The 25,629-nt window shown below is 41.7% G+C and overlaps 1 protein-coding gene across 4 annotated transcripts in view; it reads right to left on the reverse strand.

Moving 5' to 3' along the window:
- ATF6 (activating transcription factor 6) overlaps positions 1–25,629 on the reverse strand; it is a 209,274-nt gene that overhangs the window by 142,776 nt on the left and 40,869 nt on the right. For all 4 annotated transcript variants that reach the window (XM_040460897.1, XM_040460896.1, XM_040460898.1 and 1 more), the window contains exons 8-9: positions 19,631–19,816; positions 18,192–18,283 (exon numbers count right to left, since the gene is read on the reverse strand). In XM_040460897.1, coding sequence (XP_040316831.1) covers positions 18,192–18,283; positions 19,631–19,816 — 278 coding nt within the window. The remainder of the gene's footprint in view (positions 1–18,191; positions 18,284–19,630; positions 19,817–25,629) is intronic.

Here is a 25,629-nt window from a genome sequence, read left to right on the forward strand (position 1 = left end):
AAACAAGCACACGGGTAGAAGAGAACAGGGTATGCTCAGGGAACTAGAAGTCAAGCAGGAGAGGCTGTGAGGGTGGACACACGCATATGTAAGCACACAGCAAGAAGGGGTCTCAGAAACAGAGGAGAAAGAAAGGGGACCAGGACGATAATGTAAGGCTGGATTACAGATGGCCCTGCCTGCCACAGTATCACTGAGTCTAGCAACTTATTCAAGTAACAGAAACACAACTAGCATGTTTTTGGGGCGCCTGGGCGACTCCATCGGTTAAGCAGCCGACTCTTGGTTTCGGCTCAGGTCACGATCTCAAGGTTCGTGGGTTCGGGCCCCACTTTGGGCTCTGCACTGACAGTGTGGAGCCTGCTTGGGATTCTCTCCTCCTCTCCCTGCCCCTCCTCTGCTCGTTCTCGTTCTCTCTCTCAAAATAAATAAATAAACTTTAAAACAAATAATAAACTAGCAAGTTTTGTTCTTGTTTTAATTTTGGCTCTCAGGCATCATATCTCTTCCTTTTCTATTTATTTTTTTAAAGACTTTATTTATTTTTAAGATTTTTTTTTAAATAATCTCTACACCCAACATGGGGCTCGAATTTAACAATCCCAAGATAAACAGTCACATGCCCTACTGACTGGGCCAACCCGGGACCCCTTTCCTATCCCTTTCTACAGCGGAATCTTCCCTATGATTACTGTTCAATTCCCCGGTATGATTATCCCTTGTCTTTCACAAACTGGTATTACAATCATCTCCTAGTCACCTAGACTACTTAAAAAACAGCAGATTACCAGAACAGCTCCCCTGCTTCCCTACATCCTCGCTAAGGGGTGTAACCCTTTAAAAAGGAGGCTCCCTCGATAACTCCCACGCCAGAGCAGAGAGCGAGGGGGACAGAGGATCCAAAGCAGGCTCTGGGCTCACAGCAGACTCACAAACCGTGAGATCAAGACCTGAGCCGAAGTCGGGCGCTCAACTGACTGAGCCTCCCAGGCGCCCCTGATCATTGTTCTTTGGATGATTTGCACCAAAAGACGGGCAGGCGTTTCAATCGACAATTTACAGCTGTTACAAGCAAACGCCTTGCGTTTAGTTTAGTTTAGTTTATTTCACGTGTGGCTGGGCTGCGCCACAGTCACTTGGCAGCTGCACTTGCTGGACATCAGTTTGGACGGTGACTGGTCTGGCTCACAAGTGATCACTAGTTGTCACTACTGCCCACACAGGTAATGATTTCACAGGGTAATGACAATTTACCTGTCACGGAGCTACTCTAGTAACTTGCACCTTTTTTTAGCCTCATTTATATTATCTACCCGTTGGACGAGAATGTATTTTGAAAGGCAATATATCAAGAAACTTTGTAAACAATCTTTTAAAATTTTTTATTTATTTGTTTTTGGCTGTTGTTGTCATTTGGCCTCCATTCCTCGTACACCTTTTTTTAAGTCTTAAAATGAAATTTCTTGTAAGCTAAACTACAGGCAAGCCGACTGTCCAGTTCAGCTCAAACGAAACTACAAATGTTTGAACCCTATGAAAAGACCTACAGAAACTAGTTTAATCATCTGAATAACTGCAGATTTCTATTTTCCTTGTTTTATTAATATTTGAAAGACATGAAAGAGCTTTATTTCACTGCCAGAATTCAAGACTGTCTTAGATACAACTGTGACACCACAAGTATTAACAAGGAATTTGACAGTTCTTATCACGGCCAAATGTACAAAGAAGAGAAAATTGTTGACGTGAACTTTTAGATTCTTGACATGAGAATTTTAAATCATTCAATGTCTCTTTTCATTAATTCTGGAAAAATTAAATTTATTTTTTTGATTTATTTTTTGAGAGAGAGAAAGAGAGAAAAGAAAGACAGCAAGCAGGGGAGAGGCAGAGAGAGAGAAGGAGAGAGAGAATCCCAAGCAGGCTGCGAGCTGTCAGCGCAGAGCCCAATGCGGGGCTCAATCCCACGAACCATGATCATGAGCTGAACAAAAGAGCCGGATGCTTAACCGATGGAACCACCCAGGTGCCCCAGAAAAATTAAATGTCTATTGATACAAAGAGATGGCTCAGTCACAGTAAGAGTCAGTGTGATAAGGGCAATGACTGTGTATAGTTGATAACCTTAATAGTCTAATCAAACTCTTCTCATAATGAGCTTAAATTAGGTTCTATTCCGTATTTTAAATAAACTAACAAATATTAAGAAAGTGACAGTCCCTACATCTCTGTGATCAGAAACAGGCTACTCTGGAGGAGATACAACATTTTGTTGTTTTTGTTTTTAATTTTTTTTTTAACATTTTATTTATTTTTGAGACAGGGAGAGACAGAGCATGACAGGGGAGGGTCAGAGAGAGGGAGACACAGAATCTGAAACAGGCTCCCGGCTCTGAGCTGTCAGCACAGAGCCCGACGTGGGGCTCGAACTCACAGACCGCGAGATCATGACCTGAGCCGAAGTCGGCCGTTTAACCGACTGAGCCACCCAGGCGCCCCAAGATACAACGGTTTTAAACCACAAATCAGCATTACACCAATAAACCACTCAGGTTATGGGCCAAGGGGCCTGAAAGCATAGATTAATAAACCACAAATAATTTCAATTATCCAAAATTCCAGACAAGGCATTAGGAGAATTGTTACTTTACTCTTTCATTTACAAAATTCTAAAAGCCAACGACTGTCTTAGATGACTGTGAAGCCACTTAATCGTTAAGATATGACACAGCCAATGTTCATACCAAGTAGCTGAACAAAACACAGCACATTTCCAAATCCATCCCACCCTTTGCAAACCTGCTTCCTTATGGTACAAGTAGGTCAATCTTAAATTCAAGCCATCTCAGCAGGTAAGAATCATACTGGTTCTCATCTCCGGAAGGAAGCCACAAGCTGCAGCCGCTCTGTTGATCTGACACCCACCCGTGAAAACGCGAAATCACTTGAAGCTGCAAAGAGCATGCAGTTCTTCCAGTTTTAACGGAGGAGAGCGGAAAGAGCATAAACTTTGGCGTCAGGAGGTCTGGGTTCAAGGGGTGGCTCCGAGATTCCCCACTTGAGTAGCCCTGGGACAGCTGGTTACCTTCTCTGAGCTGCCAATTCCTCACGTGTAAAAGAGGAAAAATAACAAATATTTCCATTTCTCAAAGATTCAAGTGAAATGACAGATGTGTTGGGGCACCTGGGTGGCTCAGTCAGTTAGGCGTCCGACTTCAGCTCAGGTCATGATCTCGCAGTTTGTGAGTTCGAGCCCCACATCAGGCTCTGTGCTGACAGCTCAGAGCCTGGAGCCTGGAGCCTGCTTGGGATTCTGGGTCTCCCTCTCTCTCTACCCCTTCCCTGCTCACATTTTTGTCCCTCTCCCTCAAAATAAACAAACATTAAAAAAGAAAGAAAGAAAAGAAAAAAAATGACAGATGTGAACATGCTTCTATAAATCAAAAAGTGCCATGTGTCCCAAGGGGGACACAGAGAAGTCAATGGTACAGCTGGTCTTCCTGCCTGCCAGGTTCGGCCTACTCACAACACAGCAACTGGCGTGACTGTTTTGAAATCTGGGTCAGATTATTATGTCACTCCTCTGTTCAATCCTTCAGACAGCTCCCTATTTCTAAAAAAATGGTAAAAGCCCAAACGCTTAAAATGACCAAGGCCTCACTAAACTTAACCCCTCCATCCATCTTCCCTCTCCGGCATCATCACCTGTTTCTCTCCCCCTTGTTCACTTCAGCCCAGCCACCCTGACCTCCGTGCTTTTCCCCGAACATGTAAGGCACACCTCCAACCCCAGGGCACTTGCACTGGCTGTTCCCTCTGCCAGGAATGCCCTTCCCCCACACATCCATATTGTTAGCCCTCTCTTTAAGCCTTGGTTCAAATGTCTACTTTACAATGATCGCTATTTAAAACTCCAGCTCCGACACCCACCCTCACACCTGTAAAACCACTCACTCTGCTAGAGTTTATCCCTTTATCCAAAGAAACTACAACTGTATCATTATATTTACTTATGTTTTTTGTCAGTCTGTCCTCACTAGAATATATGTTTAAGGAGTACAGGGACCTGTGTTTTATTCTAGGACAATGCCTAGCTTAGAGGAAATAAATTTTTTTTTTTTTTAAATAACAGATGAAATTTATGTACTCTTCTGCCTCATGTCAAGAGAAAAATCCAGATCTTCATTTTAGGGACACTAACTCACAACTCAAGAATAGCAGGTGGTGAACTCATTATTACACCATCTCCAGATCTAGGAACAGGAAATTATGTTAATTTTCAATGCAACTGAGACTAAAGACAAAAAGTTCTCTAAAGTTTTTTCTGTTTATTGAATGGTTCACAGATGATTTTTGCAGGCTCGTAGTGACTGGGGGTAATTTACTTGAAACAGAAATGTGACTGAATGGAGAAATCAATTTTGAAATCAAGATTTCAAAAACTTTCTCAAAAGTAGTTCTCAGAGCCTGGGATTACCAGACCCTGAGAAGAAACATGAACTTTACAGTGGAAGTTTGCCAAGTCAGCCAACGGGAGCAAGAAAACAGCATGAGATCCTGTCATTCATTCGGTGAACAATTATCAAGAAAGCAGTCTTCTAATAGGTGATGCTTATTCTTGGAACCCAGCCACAGGAGAGGCCTAACTGAAGAAGAACGGAGAACCCTGGCCCACAGCCCTGGCTCAGGTCTCAGGTGAAGCCAGCACCACCTTGCTGACCGCGATGAGTGAGCCATCTTGGAAGGGGTCCACGAACCCAAGCCACCCAGTTGACACTCACAGAAACAAAGAGCTGCCTCTACTGAGCCCTGCCCAAATCACATAGACACTTTAGCAGAGTAAATGTTGTTTTAAGCCTTTACGTTTTAGGGTGACTTGTTACACAGCAATAGATGACTAATACACTGTACTTACTCAACTGCTGATATCCCACTGAGTCAATGTTTAATATAAAAAGTCTGTATGCAAACAACTTTAGTATCTTCTCACCTGGGAAAGCCATCCTCCTATCATTCCAAATGTCAAAAAGATGCCTGTAAATTTGAGTGCAATCTCTTTTCTGTTACATTTACATCAATCCATCCAACTTATAAAATGAGCATTTTCGGGGCGCCTGGGTGGCGCAGTCGGTTAAGCGTCCGACTTCAGCCAGGTCACGATCTTGCGGTCCGTGAGTTCGAGCCCCGCGTCGGGCTCTGGGCTGATGGCTCAGAGCCTGGAGCCTGTTTCTGATTCTGTGTCTCCCTCTCTCTCTGCCCCTCCCCCGTTCATGCTCTGTCTCTCTCTGTTCCAAAAATAAATAAACGTTGAAAAAAAAAAAATTAAAAAAAAAAAATTAAAAAAAAATAAAATAAAATGAGCATTTTCTACTCCTTTCACAGCCAATCCTAAGCTTTAGAGAGGTGAATAATGTTACTGGATAGAGTCCTGACTCCTCTCCTCATTCTGTCAATACCAACTTCTTTTCCTCGGCCTGATGGCTCTATTAGTGATTAAGACAAGGGCTCCGGACCCAGATTATCAATCTTAGCTCTGCAACACTATCAGCTGTGACTTTAGTCTCCTCGTCTGTAAAATGGAGATAATAATACTGCCCTTAGAGTTGTAGGAGAATTAATTTATATAAAGTGCTTAGATTAGTATGCTTGGTGCACAGCACATATTTGATTTAAAAAAAAAAAAACCCAGCTTAACACGGTAAACACAAAATCCTCTACCTTTACCAAGCACAGATGATATCAACATACAGCCAATCTACATTATGCAACTAATTATCTTCTCCTTTTGATTCATCTTCTTTTCTTCCCACTGTCTGATTTCCATCTATCTATCTCGCATTTTCAAATTCACAACAACAACATCAACAAAACCCACACAGGAAAGAAAAATGAAAGTAAGTAATGGTGCTTTACTGAGAAGGGCTGAGAAACAAAGCCTTTTAAGGCATACAGATCAGCTCTTCAGAGGTCATGGGCTAGGACAAATTAACTGTGGACATAACACGTTAATGCCAGCTTATGTGCAGAACACAGTCAACACAGAGTCTAAATACACACCACACACTCATAGTTCATGCTACACTGACCATAACTCCGTTAAAAACAACCTAGGGGCGCCTGGGTGGCTCAGTCGGATAAGGGTCTGACTCTTGATTTCAGCTCAGGTCATGATCTCAAGGTCATAACATTGAGCCCCACATGGGGTCTCCTTGCTAGGCATGGAGACTGCTTGGGATTCTCTCTCTCTCTCTCTCTCTCTCTCTCTCTCTCTCTCTCTTTTCCTTTGCCCCTCCCCAACTCATGCACATGTGCTCTCCCTCTCAAAAAAAAAAAAAAAAATCTGTACAATGACCATTAAAATATTTATGTTTCAAATGCTTACTGAAATTACAAAATAGCTCAAATCTGGAGAAAATAAGACAGTAACGGCAAACTGCCTAGAAGCTTAAATGATACATAATTACATATATATATATTTTTTTAATCAAAACTTTCAAAGTTATCCTATACTACCTTAGTATTAGACTAGACCTTCACTTACTACAAAATAAAGCTGTGTATTCCTTTATTGTTTATGTTTTGTTCAACTTCCACAGCAGGATTCTACCCGGATTACTAAATACTGAAGATAGTGGTTGAGAACTCTGCTTCAGACACACCATACAGGTTAACTAAGATTTGTGGTCTAAAGAAAAAAAGTACCCAACCTAAATTCTGGCAGTTTTCTCACCTGCCCTAGTTTCCCAATGACCTAGTCTCAAAAGAAAGAAAGAAGTTACATTATCTCCTTTTATCTTGAAAGTGACATAGTGACTTACTCAAGGTAAAGAAGGAAATTAGCAAATGTTTCTGATTTCAAATGCCTTTCCCCTCACTATAACAATTCAAGTCTGGGGAAAAGGTAGCCAAGCGATAAATGATAAAACCACTGGGGTACTCCTTATAAACCCGCCAATAGGCAACTCAGATGAAGTCCAAAACTAAAGAAAATCATCAACAGATTTTTCCATGCCCTCAAACTCAGCTCTGCACTTGACAGACTCTAAGCCACTTTTTAAAACAAAGGATGAGGGGCACCTGGGTGGCGCAGTCGGTTGGGCGTCCGACTTCAGCCAGGTCACGATCTCGCGGTCCGTGAGTTCGAGCCCCGCGTCAGGCTCTGGGCTGATGGCTCGGAGCCTGGAGCCTGTTTACGATTCTGTGTCTCCCTCTCTCTCTGCCCCTCCCCCATTCATGCTCTGTCTCTCTCTGTCCCAAAAATAAATAAACGTTGAATAAAACAAAGGATGAAATCTACAGAGGCTGGAAGAAACCAACTACTCTGCACAGATACTTTTTTGAAGAACATGAATAAATTGGACTATTTGGGGGACAGACTGACCTTAGCTCTATTACTGCTCTGCAAAGCCAGGATTCAGTAACACCTGGTATTTAGATGTATTGTATTTCTTCAGTTTATGTGTCACTTTGATAAATGTGGAAAGTACTTTTAGCCAAGAACTTGAATTAGATTTCACTTTAAAATCTGGCTGAACAAAACCATGTATACTTGGTTTGAATTCTGACATTTAAGTTATACAGTAACTTTTAACCTACAGCCAATAATGATTTCATACAGCAAAATGTGCTCAGCAATTGAACAGGAAAAAAAAAAAAAAATTGGAGCCAGATTTGGGGACAGGCTCATCCAGAATAAGAAGCTAGAGTTTTTCCTATAAAAATTATGAAAAGCTGACAAACTTAGAGAATGTTCGAATAGAGACATTTCATTTCTAACCAGTTCCAGACAACTCAAATTCAGTGCCATATTTTCTGTGGTCAGCTGTTCCTTTAGCACAGTCTCATAAGCAAACCACAGAGTAGCCGGCCCTTAAGTATGATTTACCCTTCTTCATCCAAGTCTGATGTCTCAAACTACACAGATTCCGTTCTCATGAGGGGAGAGTGCCTAACCCGGAACAAACAAGGAAAAAGCATCATCCACTTCAAACACTTGTTATTTTTTCTTAAGACCCAGCATGTTCAAAATCTCCTTGAGATATTGCTTTGTGTTTTCTGAAAAGGAGAATGATTAGAGTGACTTTTAAAATAGGAAGGAGAGGGTTGCCTGGGTGGCTCAGTTGGTTAAGTGACTGACTTCACCTCAGGTCATGATCTCGCAGTTTGTGGGTTCGAGCCCCGCGTCGGGCTCCGTGCTGACAGCTCGGAGCCTGGAGCCTGCTTCGGATTCTGTGTCTCCCCCTCTCTCTGCCCCTCCCCTGCTCGTGCTCTGTGTCTGTCTCTCAATAATAAATAAATGTTAAAAAAAAATTTTAAATAATAATAATAAAAATAAAATAGGAAGGAGAAAACATACCAAAGGAATCTACACACACACTGCAGTCCTGTGTGCCAGGAAGAAGTGCCTCTTACAAGGTTATGCTATGGTCTCACTCAGTCCAAACCAGAGGTCCATACATTTCCCCAATTACAGAAGGCAAACCTATAAACACAGAGGTGTCTGTCCAGAGATTTAATAAAACTTCTCTTATGTAGATTATCTTCTAATTCAATGGATAAATGCTCTTATAATTTCTACAGAGGCCGATGCAGAGAAAGAAAGAAATACTACACTATACACAATTTTCAACTCTGGACATACTTCAGACTCCCTGGGGGAGAAAACACTGTGTTTCAGAGCAAATGAATTAGACCCATCCTACCAGATTCCACAAGTTTTGGGCAGGACTCCTCCCTTTTGAAGATTTCCTACTGATGATTAACGTACAGCCATGGCTGCGAACGACTATGAGAGAATTTAACAAAAAAATCATCCCAACTCTTTTTTTCATCCAAACTTTTAAGGAGGCAAGTAAAATTTGCAAAACCTCCAGACAAACTTCTGCATCAAAAACCCGTGGTGCGTGTCATTACCCAACAGTCAACAAAACTCACGACAATAAATGACAGACTGCACGTAGGGCTCAGACTGAGGTTTCTCCAACCAGCTTTAAACACCCTGTTCTATAAAGATGGAAGTATTTTCAACACAACTCATTGCTGGTTAAACTTCATGCTGCCAACAGAACCTTTTGGAGATTCTTTTCTTCCATCAAGATTAACCCATTTTCCTTTTCTCTTCCTTTATTTCCCCTGCTTTTCTTAAATTAATTCAACTTCCCTCCACCAAGAAATATTTTTACAAATGTCTAAAAGGAACACTGCTCATTCTCTCCACCCTACCCTGTTTCCTGGATATCTGTACAAGGCTGAGATTTACATCAATTCCTGAGGTATGAGAGAGAGTTAAACCTCCCCAATGTCAAAATGGTCTTGAGGGACAAATTTAAAATAACAACAAAACAGAAACACATCAGCACGGAGTAGCAATGAAAACCACGCCTCTGTATGACCAACAGCAGGTATGATTTTTTTTAAAAAAAAATTTTTTATGTTTATTTGTTTTTGAGAGAGAGAGACAGACAGACAGAGCATGAGTAGGGGAGGGTCAGAGAAAGAGGGAGACACAGAATCCGAAGCAAACTCCAGGCTCCGAGCTGTCAGCACAGAGCCCGATGCAGGGCTCAAACTCATGAACCGTGAGATCGTGACCTGAGCCACAGTCAAGACACTTAACCAAATGAGCCACCCAGGCGCCCCAGGTATAATCTTTGAACATTGCTTTAATTTAGCAGGGACCCAAGAGGAGGAAATTCTAAACATTAAGCATCCCCCCTACAATGAAAATATCTCTTCCTCATGCTCACAAAATGTAAACCGGATAACCATTTATATTATATCCTATCCAATTTCAACATCCATTAGAAGGTTCAGTGTGTGAAAAATGATTAGAAGAAACTACACTTATAATGTGGAAGGCAGTAGTAATGAGATAAAAACAAAGGCTGTGCAAACTAAGGTGTCATAAAAAACATAAAACCAGGAAAAAAAAATTAGAAAACTTAGTCATAAAAGGCCCAGGAGGTGAAAAGGCTTTTTTTGTTTTTTTTTTTTTGCCTTATGTTACTTACTGTTTTTTCTAAGGCAACAAAAAGGGTAGAAATGGGGAAATAACGTCTTTCCCACGTCTGTATTATGCCCTGGCTCCTGTCATGTGCCCTCCACTTCCCATGGAACGTCCGTCCCTCCTCTCCTTATAAATCTTGAATTTCACTCTCCCTGGTGAAGCCTTCCCTTGTGATCACTCTGTCCACATACGTCCCCTTCCCGGCAGACGCTCACAACACACGCCACTCAGCAGTCACCAGCACAATACGTGCCATGTTAGGCCTTCTCCTCTGCAGGAACAGGATGCACCCCTTCCCCCCCCCATACGAACTGGCCACAGCCCACCCTTTCAGCCCTGCTGTGTCTCATCCCCCATTCCCACCCCCCCGGTCTACGCTCATTCGCGTGCAATCATGCACTCGTTCCCTGTTTGGCCCCTCAACTACATCCAACAAATATTTATTAAGTGGCTACACTACTTCAAGCATGATCTAGAAGCCAGGTGAGCGCCAGCCATCTCTGACTGCTGCTCACGGCAGGTGAAAGCCATCCTCCCTGAACGTCCGCTCACAGCACCGCCTTTACCGGGAATGCCCATCTCTCCCCATCAGGCTGACAAAGTCCTGAATCTTAGTGAGTCAGGGCGGCACTTTTTTAGCGTCTGCCATGTCCTGTACACATCGTGCTAGGTGCTGAGGATACACAAAGTGCACGGAGGCAAAGCTTCTCAAAAAAAAAGAAAACAACACAAAAGCTATAGTAGCGAAGACCCAGATACCAACAAATAACAGGCACAACGTGGCAAGTTCTGTGGTGTGTAAACAGGCTGATTTGGCAGCACGGGGCAAAATACTCAGGCTGGCCTTGATGTGACTTAAATGTGCTCAATGCTTACTTGACTACTGCAAATACTCTTCTACAATTTGCTTATTCCACACAATATACTTCCTACAAGGTCTGATGACCAGCATTTTTAGCACCATTCAGTAATAATTTCATTGTAATTTCTCCTTTGATCTATGAGTTACTTAAAAGTGTGTGTTTTAGGTGTTAGGAGCGTAGGAGGTTCTTATCTTTTTGTTACTGTTCAACTTTAATTACACCGGCAGTGAATGTAGTCTACGTGTTAGTCTACGAAATCTGTCGAGACTTCCTTTATGATTTGGCACAGATCAATTCTCTTTTTTAACAGTTTCACCTAGAGTTCAAAAACTGTGTGTTGGTAAATGCAGTAATTATGTAAATGGCCATTACATCAAGTTTCATAATGATAATATTCAAACCTTCTACACACTTGCAGATTTTCTTTTCACTGTGGTCTATCAAGAGAGAGGTACACTCAAAATGTCCCACTATGGCAGTGGAATGCCAGTTTTCCCCATAGTTCTATATATTGCAAGCTATATGCTAATTTAGAATTATTAGATCTTCCTGGTAAACCTTTTAATCGATAAGTGATTATGTCTAATAATGCTTTCTCCTTAAAGTATATCTGTCTGATATTAATAAAGCAACGCCAGGGGCACCTGGGTGGCTCAGTCGGTTAAACGTCTGACTTCAGCTCAGGTCATGATCTCATGGTTTGTGAGTTCGAGCCCCGTGTCGGGCTCTGTGCTGACAGCTCAGAGCCTGGAGCCTTGCTTCAGATTCTGTGTCTCCTTCTCTCTCTCATGCTCTGTCTCTCAAAAATAATAAATGAACATTAAAAAAATTATTTTAATGAACAAATAAAGCAACTCCAGATTCTTTCGGCAACTATTTGCTTTTTCCATCCATCCCTTGACTTTTTTTGTTTATTTATTTATATTGAGAGAGAGAGAGAGAGAGAGAGCATGAGTGGAGCAGAGACAGAGAAAGAGGGAAAGAGAGAGAATCCCAAGAGAATCTGACAGCGCAGAGGGGGACATGGGGCTCAATCTCACGACTGTGAGATCACAACCTAAGCCGACACCAAGAGTCAGATGCTTACCGACTGAGCCACCCAGGCACCCCATCCATCCCCTGACTTTCAAACTTCGACTTTCTACAGCTTGATACTTTTAGGTGTTTCTCTTGTAAAAAAGCATGAAGTTGAATTTTGCCTTCTCCCCCTCCAGTCTGACAATCTGTGCCTTCTAAATGCAGAGTTCAGTCCATTTTCACATATTGTGATTATGCATAATGTTCTAGATTCATTTCTTCTATCACATTTTGGGCTTTCATAATCTAGTAGTTTCTTTCTCTCTTTTCATGCCTTTTTGGGGTTGAGTCTGTCCACCTCATTCAGTGATGTTGCTTCCACCAGAGTTTGAAAGGATACACTTCACCTGTATTTTGTTAGGGGGTAATGTAATTGAACAAGTCTAAACAATCAATCTCTTTACCTACTTCCCAAACAAGACTAAGAACTTCGAGTGTTTTAACTTTGATCACACCTTTCCCAACTTATCAGGTATTATTGTACAGAAAATTCTCCCACCTTGATGTGCTTCAACCTTGCAAGCTAAACACTGTTAATGTTTTAGATCATCGACTTTTTAAAATGCTTCATCCACAACTATTATTTTTGTGGTTGCTGGCCGTCCATTTCTGTGTCTCAAACCTTCTTTCAATTATTTTCCTTCTTCCTGAATACGCTGACACTTAAGACGGCAGGCCATTTATCTTATACATTATCCCCTCTGCGTGGATTTAGCTGTTTTCTCATGAGAAAATTAAGGGTATACCTTTTTGGCCAGAATGTCACGTGAGTGTCATTGTATCCTGTATCACCTCAGGAGGTACAAGACCATCAGCATGTCTCCTGACCGATGTTACCTTGATTACATGGCCATGGTAGGGTAGCCTCAAGTCTCTTGGTCCCTGTCATGGTTGCCATCTCCTCTCTCTGTTACGCTGTTTTGCTTCAGCCCTGTGTTCCCATTCGCCATTTCTTTCTCCAAAGGTGCCTATTTTGTTGTTTTAACCTGGTCATTGTTTTTCTTAACGTTTATTCATTTTTGAGACAGGGAGAGACAGAGCATGAACGGGGGAGGGGCAGAGAGAGAGGGAAACACAGAATCGGAAGCAGGCTCCAGGCTCCGAGCCATCAGCCCAGAGCCCGACGTGGGGCTCGAACTCACGGACCGCGAGATCGTGACCTGGCTGAAGTCGGACGCTGAACCGACTGAGCCACCCAGGCGCCCCATGTTTTTCTATTTTGAACTTATTATCACATTTCTAGATGTTTTTTTCAAAATGTCTGGATCAATTCTGAGTCTTTGCTTTCTTCGTCATTCTTTAATTCCCTTTCTCATTTAGCATAGTTAGCATTCTGTATCTGTTGATTCGAACACCCGTAGTCCTCAGAGTCTGACTCTGTTCTAACTCTTGTTCATGGTGGCTGGGTTCCTAGCTGGTTTCATGAGTTGGGGGAGAAAATGGGATGTTGGCTCATGTTCAACTGGAACTGTATCTGCAGCAATTTTTTCGGGATGGATGTTTAAAGTGCTTTCCTTGAGAAGAGTTTGCATTTGTATCTGCCGGGAGCCTAGTGGTACCAACACAGGCCACTTAAACCAAATTTTTGATTTGGTTTTTTAGGGTGTCACAACAGTAGTATAAATTCAGGCTCAAACCTGTACGAGTTAAGTCTGGTGATAATGAATTCTCCAGAAGACTTTTGTTTGTCTTTATGTCCACTCTCCTCAAAGCCAGTATCAAGACAGGTACTTACCAACACTCTCCCTCTGTGGTAGAACAATCTACTTTCCCCCTGTCTTTTGGCAACTAACAATGTCATTTTTTGGAAGTTCCAGCTTTATTTGGGTTTGGGAAGGGGGTACGGGGCTCAGGTGTGACTTCCTACTTTCTTTAGAACCCCAGGAGCTTTCTTTCCTGTTGCCAGACTCTAGGCCAAAAGATCAGGAAATAACTCTAGGACAAGCACCACCTCCAATGCTAGCCTATCAATGCATTCACGTTACCTTAAATTTCTGACCTCTGAGAAGGCCTTACTTTGTCTTCAGTTCAGCCATTACATAAGAGTTTTGATTTTTTAATCCAGCATTTTCTAACATATTGAACTGCAAAGAGTTTCTCCTTACCTCTAGCCCAATATACTACCAAAAATACAAGTCCTTAAGGTTTCTTGGACAATGGTAGAGAAAAACTATGGCATAGAAGAGAAGGCAGAGTTTTCAATGATAATTTTTAAAAAGAGACCTTGGTTAAATTTCTGGCCCTTCGACTATACAATAGGACTAACGTGGGGCTTGGTCGGTTAAGCATCCGACTTCGGCTCAGGTCACAATCTCAAGGTTCGTCAGTTGGAGCCCTGCGTCAGGCTCTGTGCTGACAGCTCAGAGCCTGAGCCTGCTTTGGATTCTCTGTCTCTCTCTCTCTGCTCCTCCCCTGCTCACACGTGTGCTCTCTCTCTCTCTCTCCCCCTCAAAAATAAACATTAAAAAAAAAAAAAGTAAAATAGAACTAATGAACATAGACTCAACCCCAACGAGTAGTGAGTAAAAAGGGGGTTTCCTACCAATGCATACTTGTTCAGGTTAACCATTCCCTGCTGCCCAGAGTTACTACTTTCATGGACCACCCAGAGCGGGACAGCTCTTTGAATCGTGTGCCAGAAACAGCTAGATGCCGTCTTCACCATCCACACAACATCAACAAGGTCAGAAAAATTAACCCTTTTAAAGTCTGTTTGGTTTATTTTCTTTTTCTGTGTGATGACTATTCAGTAACCGAAGATGCTTCAAACGAGTCAGTTTTGGGGCACGAAACTCTCTTACTTTAGATGTGAGATGTATTTACATTTCATCACCAAGCGCCTTCAGACAATGCTTAAGGCATACTTATATTCAGCAAACTTGTGTATTATAGATTTTTTCACTTGGACCCATACCTATATGGCACAGAAGATCAATGCTACGTTGAACATCTGAAACCACACTAACAACTTTATTATGGAAATGTGGCCTGTTCTGAAAGAGTTGTTTCCTAAATTTAAAATGCTTTGGAAGTCTCTCATTAAAGTGTCTCTTTGGCCAGACTTAGTTTTGTGGGACTTGAGAGAAGCTCAGAACTCGCCGTCTTGCTTTTTTCCGTACCAATGACAACACAGTAACGCTCAAGGTGTACAGATCTACAAGGCCATAATGTGGAAGTCAGTCACCAAATACGTTCCAGGTGGTGCTAATAAGGTTCAAATGGGGAGTTTCTGCTCCTCTGGAAGATTCCCAGCCCTGAGCAGATCTTCAGTCTTGAAGTGAAGGGGCTGCAAATGACAGGGTCAATCAAGCAAGCTTCCCAGGACCATACGGGATGGAGCAGCAACACCGCCAACGTCTGGTGCAGGGGGGCACGGGTCAGTCCTTCAGACCGCTCGTGCTGCCCTCTCAGCTTTGATGCTTTACCATCCGTGCCAGACTTTCTCTAGAAGAAACAGTTCCTGGCTTTTTATGAGTTTCATGGCCAGTTTCTTTTCTCCTTTCTTCTTGGTGTCTGGACAAATCCCAACCTGTTAAGATACTTTGATATTTCTTGATTCCCTCCAGCTCTTTGTTGCTTTTCTTCGATCTAAGTCTTTTAAAGCATGCTTTTTTTTTTAAACTTGAACACTTCCCAGATCTGCCCAGTACTTCTTGGCTTTCTGTTCCAAAAGCCTCCACGAAGAAACAGACACAGATCTCCATTCTCAATTTTGCTGTTTGTACCATCCGTCTAATTTTTTGGACACAAAACCGTCTTGATAAAATGGGACCATAGTCTGTCTCCTCCTTCCAAAATCAATCAATCCTCTGTTCACAGAAATGAGAGCCATCCCCCCACACACCCCCTTCATCCTCAGATGTAAAAATCATTAAGTCATCAAAAAACATTTTGTCTTTGTCTGTGGGGCACCTGGGTGGCTCAGTCAGTTGAGCATTCGACTCCTGACATGGGCTCATGTCATGATCTCATGGTTCATGGGATCGACCCCTATGTTGGGCTCTACACCAACAGTGCAGAGCCTGCTTGGGACTCTCTCTCTCCCTCTCTCTGCCCCTCCCCCGCTCTCTCACTCTGTCTCAAAAATAAATAAGTGAGGAGCACCTGGGTGGCTCAATTAAACATCTGACTCGATTTCAGCTCAGGTCACAATCTCACAGCTGTGAGATCGAGACCACTTCAGGCTCTGTATTGGGCACAGAACCTGCTTGGGATTCTCTCCCTCCCTCTGCCCCTCCCCTGTTCACGCACGCATATTCAAGCTCTCACTCTCTCTAAATAAATATTTTTAAAAATAAATAAATTTCTCTCCCCCCCCCAATCTCTATTAATTCATGAGGGCTTACAAAACAACACCTATCCCCAACCCCGTCCTCTTTACTGTTCATTGAATGCTACTGCATAAAGCCTCCGAGACTGTCATTATCAGAGTTACTGGGTACTTCTGTGTCCCTTCAAGAGTAGGCCCACATCTTTAGATGACATCTACGTAAGTCTTACTCATGCTACAGTTGTTTCCATATCCACTTCTTTTACTAGTCTGTACTCGTATTCATGTTTGCATCCCTGGCTCCTTACTCACTACCTGGCAAATTGTAAGTACTCTATAAATATCTGCCGGGGGGCGCCTGGGTGGCGCAGTCGGTTAAGCGGCCGACTTCAGCCAGGTCACGATCTCGCGGTCCGTGAGTTCGAGCCCCGCGTCGGGCTCTGGGCTGATGGCTCAGAGCCTGGAGCCTGTTTCCGATTCTGTGTCTCCCTCTCTCTCTGCCCCTCCCCCGTTCATGCTCTGTCTCTCTCTGTCCCAAAAATAAAAAAAAATAAAAAATAAAAAAAAATAAATAAATAAACGTTGAAAAAAAAATTTTTTTAAATAAAAATAAAAAAAAATAAATATCTGCCAGATGTGTGACTGAATGAATAAATAAGCACCTTACATAATAGCCTAGATGCGAAATGAGCACACAGCACTTGAGGCAATCTGGCAGACTCCATCACGATTCCAGATATTCATACCTTCTAATTCTAAGGTATGAATTAGAATACTTAGACTCTAATAAATATATACCCACAATATATACTCTTTCTACATATATATATGAATACATGTTATATGTATACGTTTTAGATCTATGTGTTTTACATAACTATATTTTTATATGTGCACATAAACATTTATGTGTTTAAAATGTATATCTGGTATATATTTAATATGTATATATATTTGTATAACTCAAAATAACCTACATGCCCATTAATAGGAGAACAGTCAAAGAAATTAAGTCAGCAGTTCTGTGAAGCCCTGAGGATCCCAAGATTCTTTCAAAGGGTCAGTAAGGTTCTCCCCTTTTCAAAAAAAATTTTTTTCAACATTTTTTAAATTTATTTTTGGGACAGAGAGAGACAGAGCATGAACGGGGGAGGGGCAGAGAGAGAGGGAGACACAGAATCGGAAACAGGCTCCAGGCTCCGAGCCATCAGCCCAGAGCCTGACGCAGGGCTCGAACTCACGGACCGCGAGATCGTGACCTGGCTGAAGTCGGACGCTTAACCGACTGTGCCACCCAGGTGCCCCTGGTTCTCCCCTTTTCAACTACATACCTATGGGAATCTAGATTTTCTCCATTTATCTCAACCAAAACAATTTATCAAAACGGATTATAGGAAGAAACAGGAGAATAGAGCTGGCTTCTATCAAGATTTTTGGCAAATATAAATAAAATAATGCTACTCCTCTCACTCAATTTTTGAGGGTCTGGAAAATAGTTATTTTCCATAAAAATGTTATTTATGTTTATATGTAATGGTTCCGTATTCTTTTTAATTCTTTTTTAATCTTTTAATTTAATCTTCTTTTTTTTTTTTTTTTTTGAAAGTGAGAGACAGAGCATGAGTGGGGGAGGGGCAGAGAGAGGGAGACACAGAATCCAAAGCAGGCTCCAGGCTCCGAGCCGTCAGCACAGAGCCCGATGCGGGGCTCAAACTCTGCCTCACCACCGATCTGTTTAATAACTTAAGGCTTTCTCCATTAAACGACATGATTTTTCCACTAGACTTAGGGGAAGAACAAGGAAGAGGAATGAGTCTTTCTTCTCCTTTCTTCTTACCTAAATATTGTCTCCGAGGAAAACAAAACAAATCTGTTTTTCCTAGCTTATGACTAGAGGTGAAAACAATGAGAACTAAAATTTTTAGTGTTTGTATCCAAAATAAATAAACAGTGTTTGCAGACAAAACACACTTACTTCATGGGTCCATAGTTGAGCACTATAAACGCCAACACCACCATCACACAGATAGCTCTTCGTTTCGGATTAGGAACTTTAAGCCTCTGGTTCTGAAAGAAATAACCATGTCAAATACGGTTAAACTACACACTAATCTCGCAAAAAGCAACGGGTAAGATAAGCACACTCCTCTTCAGCAGTTATCAGTTAAAAAAAATAATAATAATAATAAACTTCAAAGGTGAGGAAATGGTACTTTTCACAAGGCTAGAGCACAGCCTTCTTAGTTCCCTAATTGTAGCAGAGAAAAACAAAGGAGCAGGAGAAAAGAAACATAGTGGCCACTGTTGCACTTTCCTCTTCCCCCCAAAAGGAAAGAATTCAACCACTTAACACTTCTATGGGTCTTCAAAGAATTTTCAGATACATCTGTAGTTTTTTTCCCCCCGTCTCTTAAATATCCCGGGCGCTCAGGGCAAAACAGAGAACCCAATGGAAGAAGCCCACTCATTGGGCACAGGCATCCATTCAGTTCCAGACAGCGTTGCAGTGGCAAATCCTGAAACTGCAGGTTTCAGGAACAGAATCAAGGAGAAGGTCGACTTTATTGGGACCAGCATGGCAACAACATGCAAAAAACATAATGGGGGTCAGGTGGACAGAGAAACGATTTAAAATTTTATTTTGTATTTTTTCTAAAATTTGTTTTTAACCGTTTATATATTTTTGAGAAAGAGAGAGAGACAGAACATGAGGAAGAGAGGGGCAGAGAAGAGAGGGAGGCACAGAAACCAAAGCAGGCTGCAGGCTCCGAGCTGTCAGCGCAGAACCCGATGCGGGGCTTGAACCCACAAACTGGGAGATCATGACCTGAGCCGAAGTCGGACACTTAATCGACTGAGCCACCCAGGCACCCCTGTATTTTCTTTTTTAAAAGGAAAGACCTGGCAGGACTACTGAAGGTCCTCACGGTGATTCACTTAGTCAGAAAGAGAGGGGTACCCCGGAAACACAGCTTTTGAACGCAGGTTGGGAGGTACAATTCGCGAGCTCCTTTTCCCAATGCTTCATTCTGACTGCAAATGCTTTAGGGCTTAACGCGCCCTCTTTTTCCTAGTACTCTTAGTTTACACAATTTATTATTATTATTTTTCCAATGTTTTTTATTTATTTTTGGGACAGAGAGAGACAGAGCATGAACGGGGGAGGGGCAGAGAGAGAGGGAGACACAGCATCGGAAACAGGCTCCAGGCTCCGAGCCATCAGCCCAGAGCCTGACGCGGGGCTCGAACTCACGGACCACAAGATCGTGACCTGGCTGAAGTCGGATGCTTAACCGACTGCGCCACCCAGGCGCCCCAGTTTACACAATTTAAAACGCACACCATTCCCAATGGTTTCTCAGGAAAAAAGAATGCCTGAACCCATCTCGTCGGGGCTGCGTCGCTGGCCCTCACCTCGGACACCACTTCGTCCAGCTGCCTCTTCAGTGACCCGTTCTCCTTCTTGAGCTTCTCATTCTCCGAGAGCGCGGCCTTTAACCTGGCCTCCAAGCCAAGCATGTATTCTTTCTTCTTCTTGCGGGACTGACACGCGGACTCTCGATTTTTTATCATACGTTGCTGTCTCCTTAGTACAGCAATCTAGAAAAAGTTACAATGAATCAAAACATGCCAATTTTAGAACCAGATCAGAATAGACTGATTTTTATTTAACAATTATTTTTTGTTCATAGCAAAAAACAAACAAAACAAGCGACTAAAAAAAAAAAAGCAAACGACTGTTATGTTTGCTTTAAAACATATCTGTTGGAAACATAGGTTATGTTTGTTTTAAAACAGGTTTTAAAAAATATTAAACAAAGCAAAATGAAATCAAATGGTTAAGGCCTTCTAAAACCTAAATGTGAAATGGTTTCTTCTGATGTTTTTCTAAGGCTTATTTATTGATCTTCCAATTTTCCCTTTAGAAACTCAGGGGAAAAAAAAGAAAAAGAAAAGAAACGAAACTCAGAAGGTGTCCCGACATATACATATATGTACATATCCACACACCTTTAGACTCAGGCTCTGAACTGACTGTTTTCCAGAACCCCGTATCCAACTGCTTATAAGGCCACTTCTACTTGCAAAGTTACCATCACTTCAAATTCAGTTCCCACAAACTGAACTCATCATCTCCCTCTATCTGGATTTATCTATCCATCTTCTCTCAGTCATAAATGCCTCTCAAGATATCTAGGAGGAAGTGACCATCAACTTATTTTTCCTTCATTCCCCATATTTATCCCCTCTCTCAATCCGATTCACTCACTAAATATGCACTGAGGCTATGCTAATGACCAAGTTTCTTCCCGGGACAGTGTTGTCTTACTTACTCTGTTCTCTCTATTGCTGCTGTCACCCTCCTAAAGCAGGCCCTCATGACCACATCCCTACAGGCTACTGCAATAGTCTCCTACATATTTTCAATGGTCTCCAATCTCTTCCTGTCTACCATCTGCAAGATTAGTCATCCTGCAAAACAACAACAACAAAAAACCTTGCTATTCTATTGCAAAAACAAGCTATTCCTGCATCATAGTTGGCCACCTGTTTTCAAGGCCTTCCATGATGTGACCACCCCCCTAAATAACGAAACCTTCTGCCCTAACCCAACAACCATTCAATCCACACCCAAATTCTGATCATTTGAGGCTACCCCCCCAATCTCCACACACACCTAATTCATTCCTTTAGTCATACCATCTATGCCAGTTTGTAATGCGGTCTCCCCCACTAACCTAAATCTCAGGGTCCTCCACACTGTGCTTATGCTAAACCATCTTTCCTGAATGTCTTACGCCCTTATAATTTGGAAAATATACCTGAACACTTTAATGTTCTCCACTGTTTCGGGAGTGTTAACTCTCTCTCAACCTCAATTTTTTACATTAGAAGCCAAAACTATGTAATTCTACATGTTTGCTTACTACCCACAATATCTTCCATAATCACAACTTACTGAGAAAAATTATTTGCGTCACATTTTCTAAGTGAGAACTTATGGAACCTATTTGTCCATAATGAACTAACAGCATTAGTCTAATTTATTTGAGGCAGAGGGTGAGGCAGCAAAATTAAGTCCATAAAAAGCACCAAATAATATCAAACTGATTATTTTTAAAGTACACAGATGACTGAACTACTGACTTTATAGGTTTTGTAACTGACTTTAAAAAACAAACGTTCCACTCTGTGGCATTCAATGGCTCAGTGAGACCAGTAAACAGAATTAAATAATATTGATTTCTTTTAAAATAATAACACAATTCCAACCCCACACAACACTTCCTCGAAAGAGCCAAAGCCAATCTCTCTGCACCAAATACTGTCAACAAACTTTCAATCAGAAGCTACAAAAAAAAAAAAAAAAAAAAAACTACAGGAGATGTCAAAAGAGGGTGTTTTTCTCTTTTTTCCTTCCTTTACTGAAGCTTCGTAGGAATGCTAACTTATGTAACCATCATCGGCAAACCTTCCCTAAGGAGTAACCATCCCGCTCTTCAGTAACACGGTGCACACACGCACACGCACACACACACACGCAGCAGCGGCCAAGCCATGATGGATGATTCTTCACCACGTCAAAGCAGTCTCTGGACAATGCCACTTTGTTCAGTCTACTGTTATTCTTAGTGTTCTTCATGGTTACTGAGAAGGCCAGGGTCCATAATTAATACTTAATTCCAGAGTGCTAAAGTATACAGAACACTGAACAAGCGCATGAAAGAGAAGGTTCCCAGATGGAAGAGTTTATACTAACATTAGATAAAAGGCAACCTTACTTTAAAGGCTAATTAATCTGCGGAATTTAGGGAGGCTTACAGATGGCACACCATTTAATAAATTTCAAACAAGGATTAGGAATTTCTATAAACCATAAAAGCACCTGCACATTATACAGCATGAGAGTTTCAAAGGCTGTCAGTGCACATGCCTCATGCTAAAAAAAATGAAAACCACCTGTGGCCATTCATTGCTTCCCAGAGAAAAAGATACAATAGTTCCAAAAATAAACACTCAATACTACCAATAAACACAAAGGATAGAGAGTAAAAATAAATGAAACCCACAGGAATTGCCAAACATAAGAGTTCCAACTTTACATCTCAGCAAGCTATCTTCAGCTATTTGAATGTATAATATTTAAGTTATTCTGTATTTCCTAGACCAAAAAATTATGATTTTCAGACCACACACACACACACACACACACACACACACACACACACACACGGTGTTTGTGTTTCTGGTGGGGGGTATATTTTACAAGAAAAATTACATTGTAGTTACTATTTTGTGTACTGATTTTTGCATGAATGTATTATGATCATCTTTTTTAATTTATTTCTTTTGTTCATTCTTTCTGAGAGAGACAGAGCACAAGCGAGGAAGTGTCAGAGAGAGAGGGAGGGAGAGAGAGAATCCCAAGCAGGCCCCACACTGTCAGCGTGGAGCCCAACGCAGGGTTCAAACTCACAAAACTTGAGATCATGACCTGAGTTGGACGCTTAACCAACTGAGCCACTCGGGCACCCCGGATGTATTATGATCAGCTCTGACATGCAATGAGAATGCATGGTATTTCAGTTATCTTGATGTTCTATATCAATCTCCTCCTGTTGAAATTATTACAGTTTTCAAGATTCTTTAAAAGAAGCCTCCTCATTGGATCCACTGTTGGAGAGCAGACGTGCCACAGCTAGAACTTAGAGCAGCTGACTCTAAGCCCAGCACACACAATCCCGGTACATAACAGCACCACACTGCTTTTTATACCAAATGGGAAGTCCTGAATCTCAACATGGCACCCTAACCTCATGAACTCCGTGCTTACTTTCATTATGTACCTGTTTGAAAAGGAAGGCTATGGAAACACCTGTATCTACAATGCTTCATCTCCTGTGCTAGCAGTCTGAAAACACAGAATCAGTACTCTGGCTCATTAATCAACTGGCACATCTCACTTATGGGCTGTCAGATGTTTAATAGGACTGAAATGAGCGAAGAGGTGGTCAGTCCCTGCTTCTGATCATCCTGCTTCAGACAACTCTCCCATCAAGCACTGTGCTTAGAAAAAGAAAAAGGAAAAACTTCACAGCTATAAAATACTCTCCCTTTAGTGCCACTACACTGTAAAGTAAGGTGTTGCATTATTAAACGAATATTTGACTGTAAGAAAGACTTGTAGAAAAGAAGAACTTTCACAGATGAATATATACTTTTGCTTTTGAAGGCTCCAGCAATTTGAGTCAAAATTCCAAATCCGTTTGCATTTTGTTTTTTAATTTTATTTTTTTATTATATTTTTTTTAATTTTTTGTTAATTTTTTTTTTCAAACGTTTATTTATTTGTGGGACAGAGAGAGACAGAGCATGAACGGGGGAGGGGCAGAGAGAGAGGGAGACACAGAATCGGAAACAGGCTCCAGGCTCTGAGCCATCAGCCCAGAGCCTGACGCGGGGCTCGAACTCACGGACCGCGAGATCGTGACCTGGCTGAAGTCGGACGCTTAACCGACTGCGCCACCCAGGCGCCCGTTTTTTAATTTTAAAAGTTCACGATCAAGCAATACTATATTATGTTCTTATAAAAAAAATAGACCATCTAGACCTTTGTTTGATTCTGTGATGTTGCTAAGAAATGAGCTTCAAAGTCCTGTATGGCTATAAATCAGATACAAAAATAGGATATTTTAATGCTACAAAATACATTCCAACATCTCGCACAAACTCAAGCCAGATCAAGTACTGATCACCATGGATGAAATCACTGGGTTCATGGGTGCCATTGCCTTGGTTCTATTTCTTATTTCGGTGAATCTCTCCCTCTAAACTTATACCTAAAGCAGAAACGGTGACTGATTAACCTCTTCATCGTTATTAGACAACCCAATTTTTCCATTAAATAAAAGAAGAAACAAACTTTGTCTATTTGAAATTGATTTAAAAGCCAATTTCTGATTTATATAACACACACATTTTATAACTCACACATTTCTAATTTATGTAACATATATTACTGAATATCACAGTAAATATATTTATAAATATATTCCAAAAAAACGTGTACAGCTAAAATCATTAGCAAATTTAATTTGTGGCAACTTTATTACTATTCCTTTTTTTTTTAATTTTTTTTAACATTTACTCATTTTTGTTTTTTTAATTTTTTTTTCAACGTTTATTTATTTTTTTGGGACAGAGAGAGACAGAGCATGAACGGGGGAGGGGCAGAGAGAGAGGGAGACACAGAATGGGAAACAGGCTCCAGGCTCTGAGCCATCAGCCCAGAGCCCGACGCGGGGCTCGAACTCACGGACCGCAAGATCATGACCTGGCTGAAGTCGGACGCTTAACCGACTGCGCCACCCAGGCGCCCCTAACATTTACTCATTTTTGAAAGGCAGGGAGAGACAGAGCACGAATGGGGGAGGGGCAGAGAGAGAGGGAGACAGAAACAGAAGCAGGCTCCAAGCTCCGAGCTATCAGCACAGAGCCCGACGCGGGGCTCGAACTCACGGACCGCGAGATCATGACCTGAGCCGAAGTCGGCCAATTAACTGACTGAGCCACCCAGGCGCCCCACAACTTTACTTTAAATATTCAAATCAATTAAGTATTCTGATTTGATTTCTCTTGGGAATCTTAAGAATACTCCCTTTTGGGGGCACCTGGCTGGCTCAGTCCATGGAGCCTGTGACTGCTGATCTCAGGGTTTTGAGTTTGAGCCCCATGTTGGGTACAGTGACTTAAAAATGAAAACTTCTAAAAAATAAATAAAAATAAAAACTCTTTTAGGGGCACCTGGGTGGCTCAGTCAGTTAACCTTCCAACTCTTGATTTTGGTCATGATCTCATGGTTTGGGAGTTTGAGCCCCACGTCTGGCTCTGTGCTGACAGTGTAGAGCCTCCTCACCTTCCCTCTCTCTCTCAAAATAAATAAATAAACTTAAAAAAAAAAAGAGAAAAAAGAAAGAGGGACTTTGGTAACTCAGTAGATTAAGCGTCTGACTCTGGATTTCGGCTCAGGTCATCATCTCATGGTTTCATGGGTTCGAGCCCCACATCAGGCTCTGCGCTGGCAGCAGGAAGCCTGCTTGGGATTCTCTCTCTCTCCCTCTCTGCCCCCCTGCCCCCACTCACACTGTCTCTGTCTCTCTCAAAATTAATAAACTTAAAAAATAAAGAAAAAAACTCCTTAAAAAAAAAAATATATATATATATATACACATACACACAATACTCCCCTTTTTCTCATAAAATTGTTCAAAACAGAAAAGGGGAAACTTTCCACTTATACTACCTGTACTCTTCTCAAATCTCATGACAGAAAGCCAAAATTTCATTTTACTCCTTCTATTAAGTTGTGTGTGTGTGTGTGTGTGTGTGTGTGTGTGTGTGTGTGTGTGTGT

Source organism: Herpailurus yagouaroundi, unplaced genomic scaffold (assembly GCF_014898765.1).
Source record: "Herpailurus yagouaroundi ecotype Mexico unplaced genomic scaffold, PumYag 253, whole genome shotgun sequence".
NCBI classification, from domain to species: Eukaryota; Metazoa; Chordata; class Mammalia; order Carnivora; family Felidae; genus Herpailurus; species Herpailurus yagouaroundi.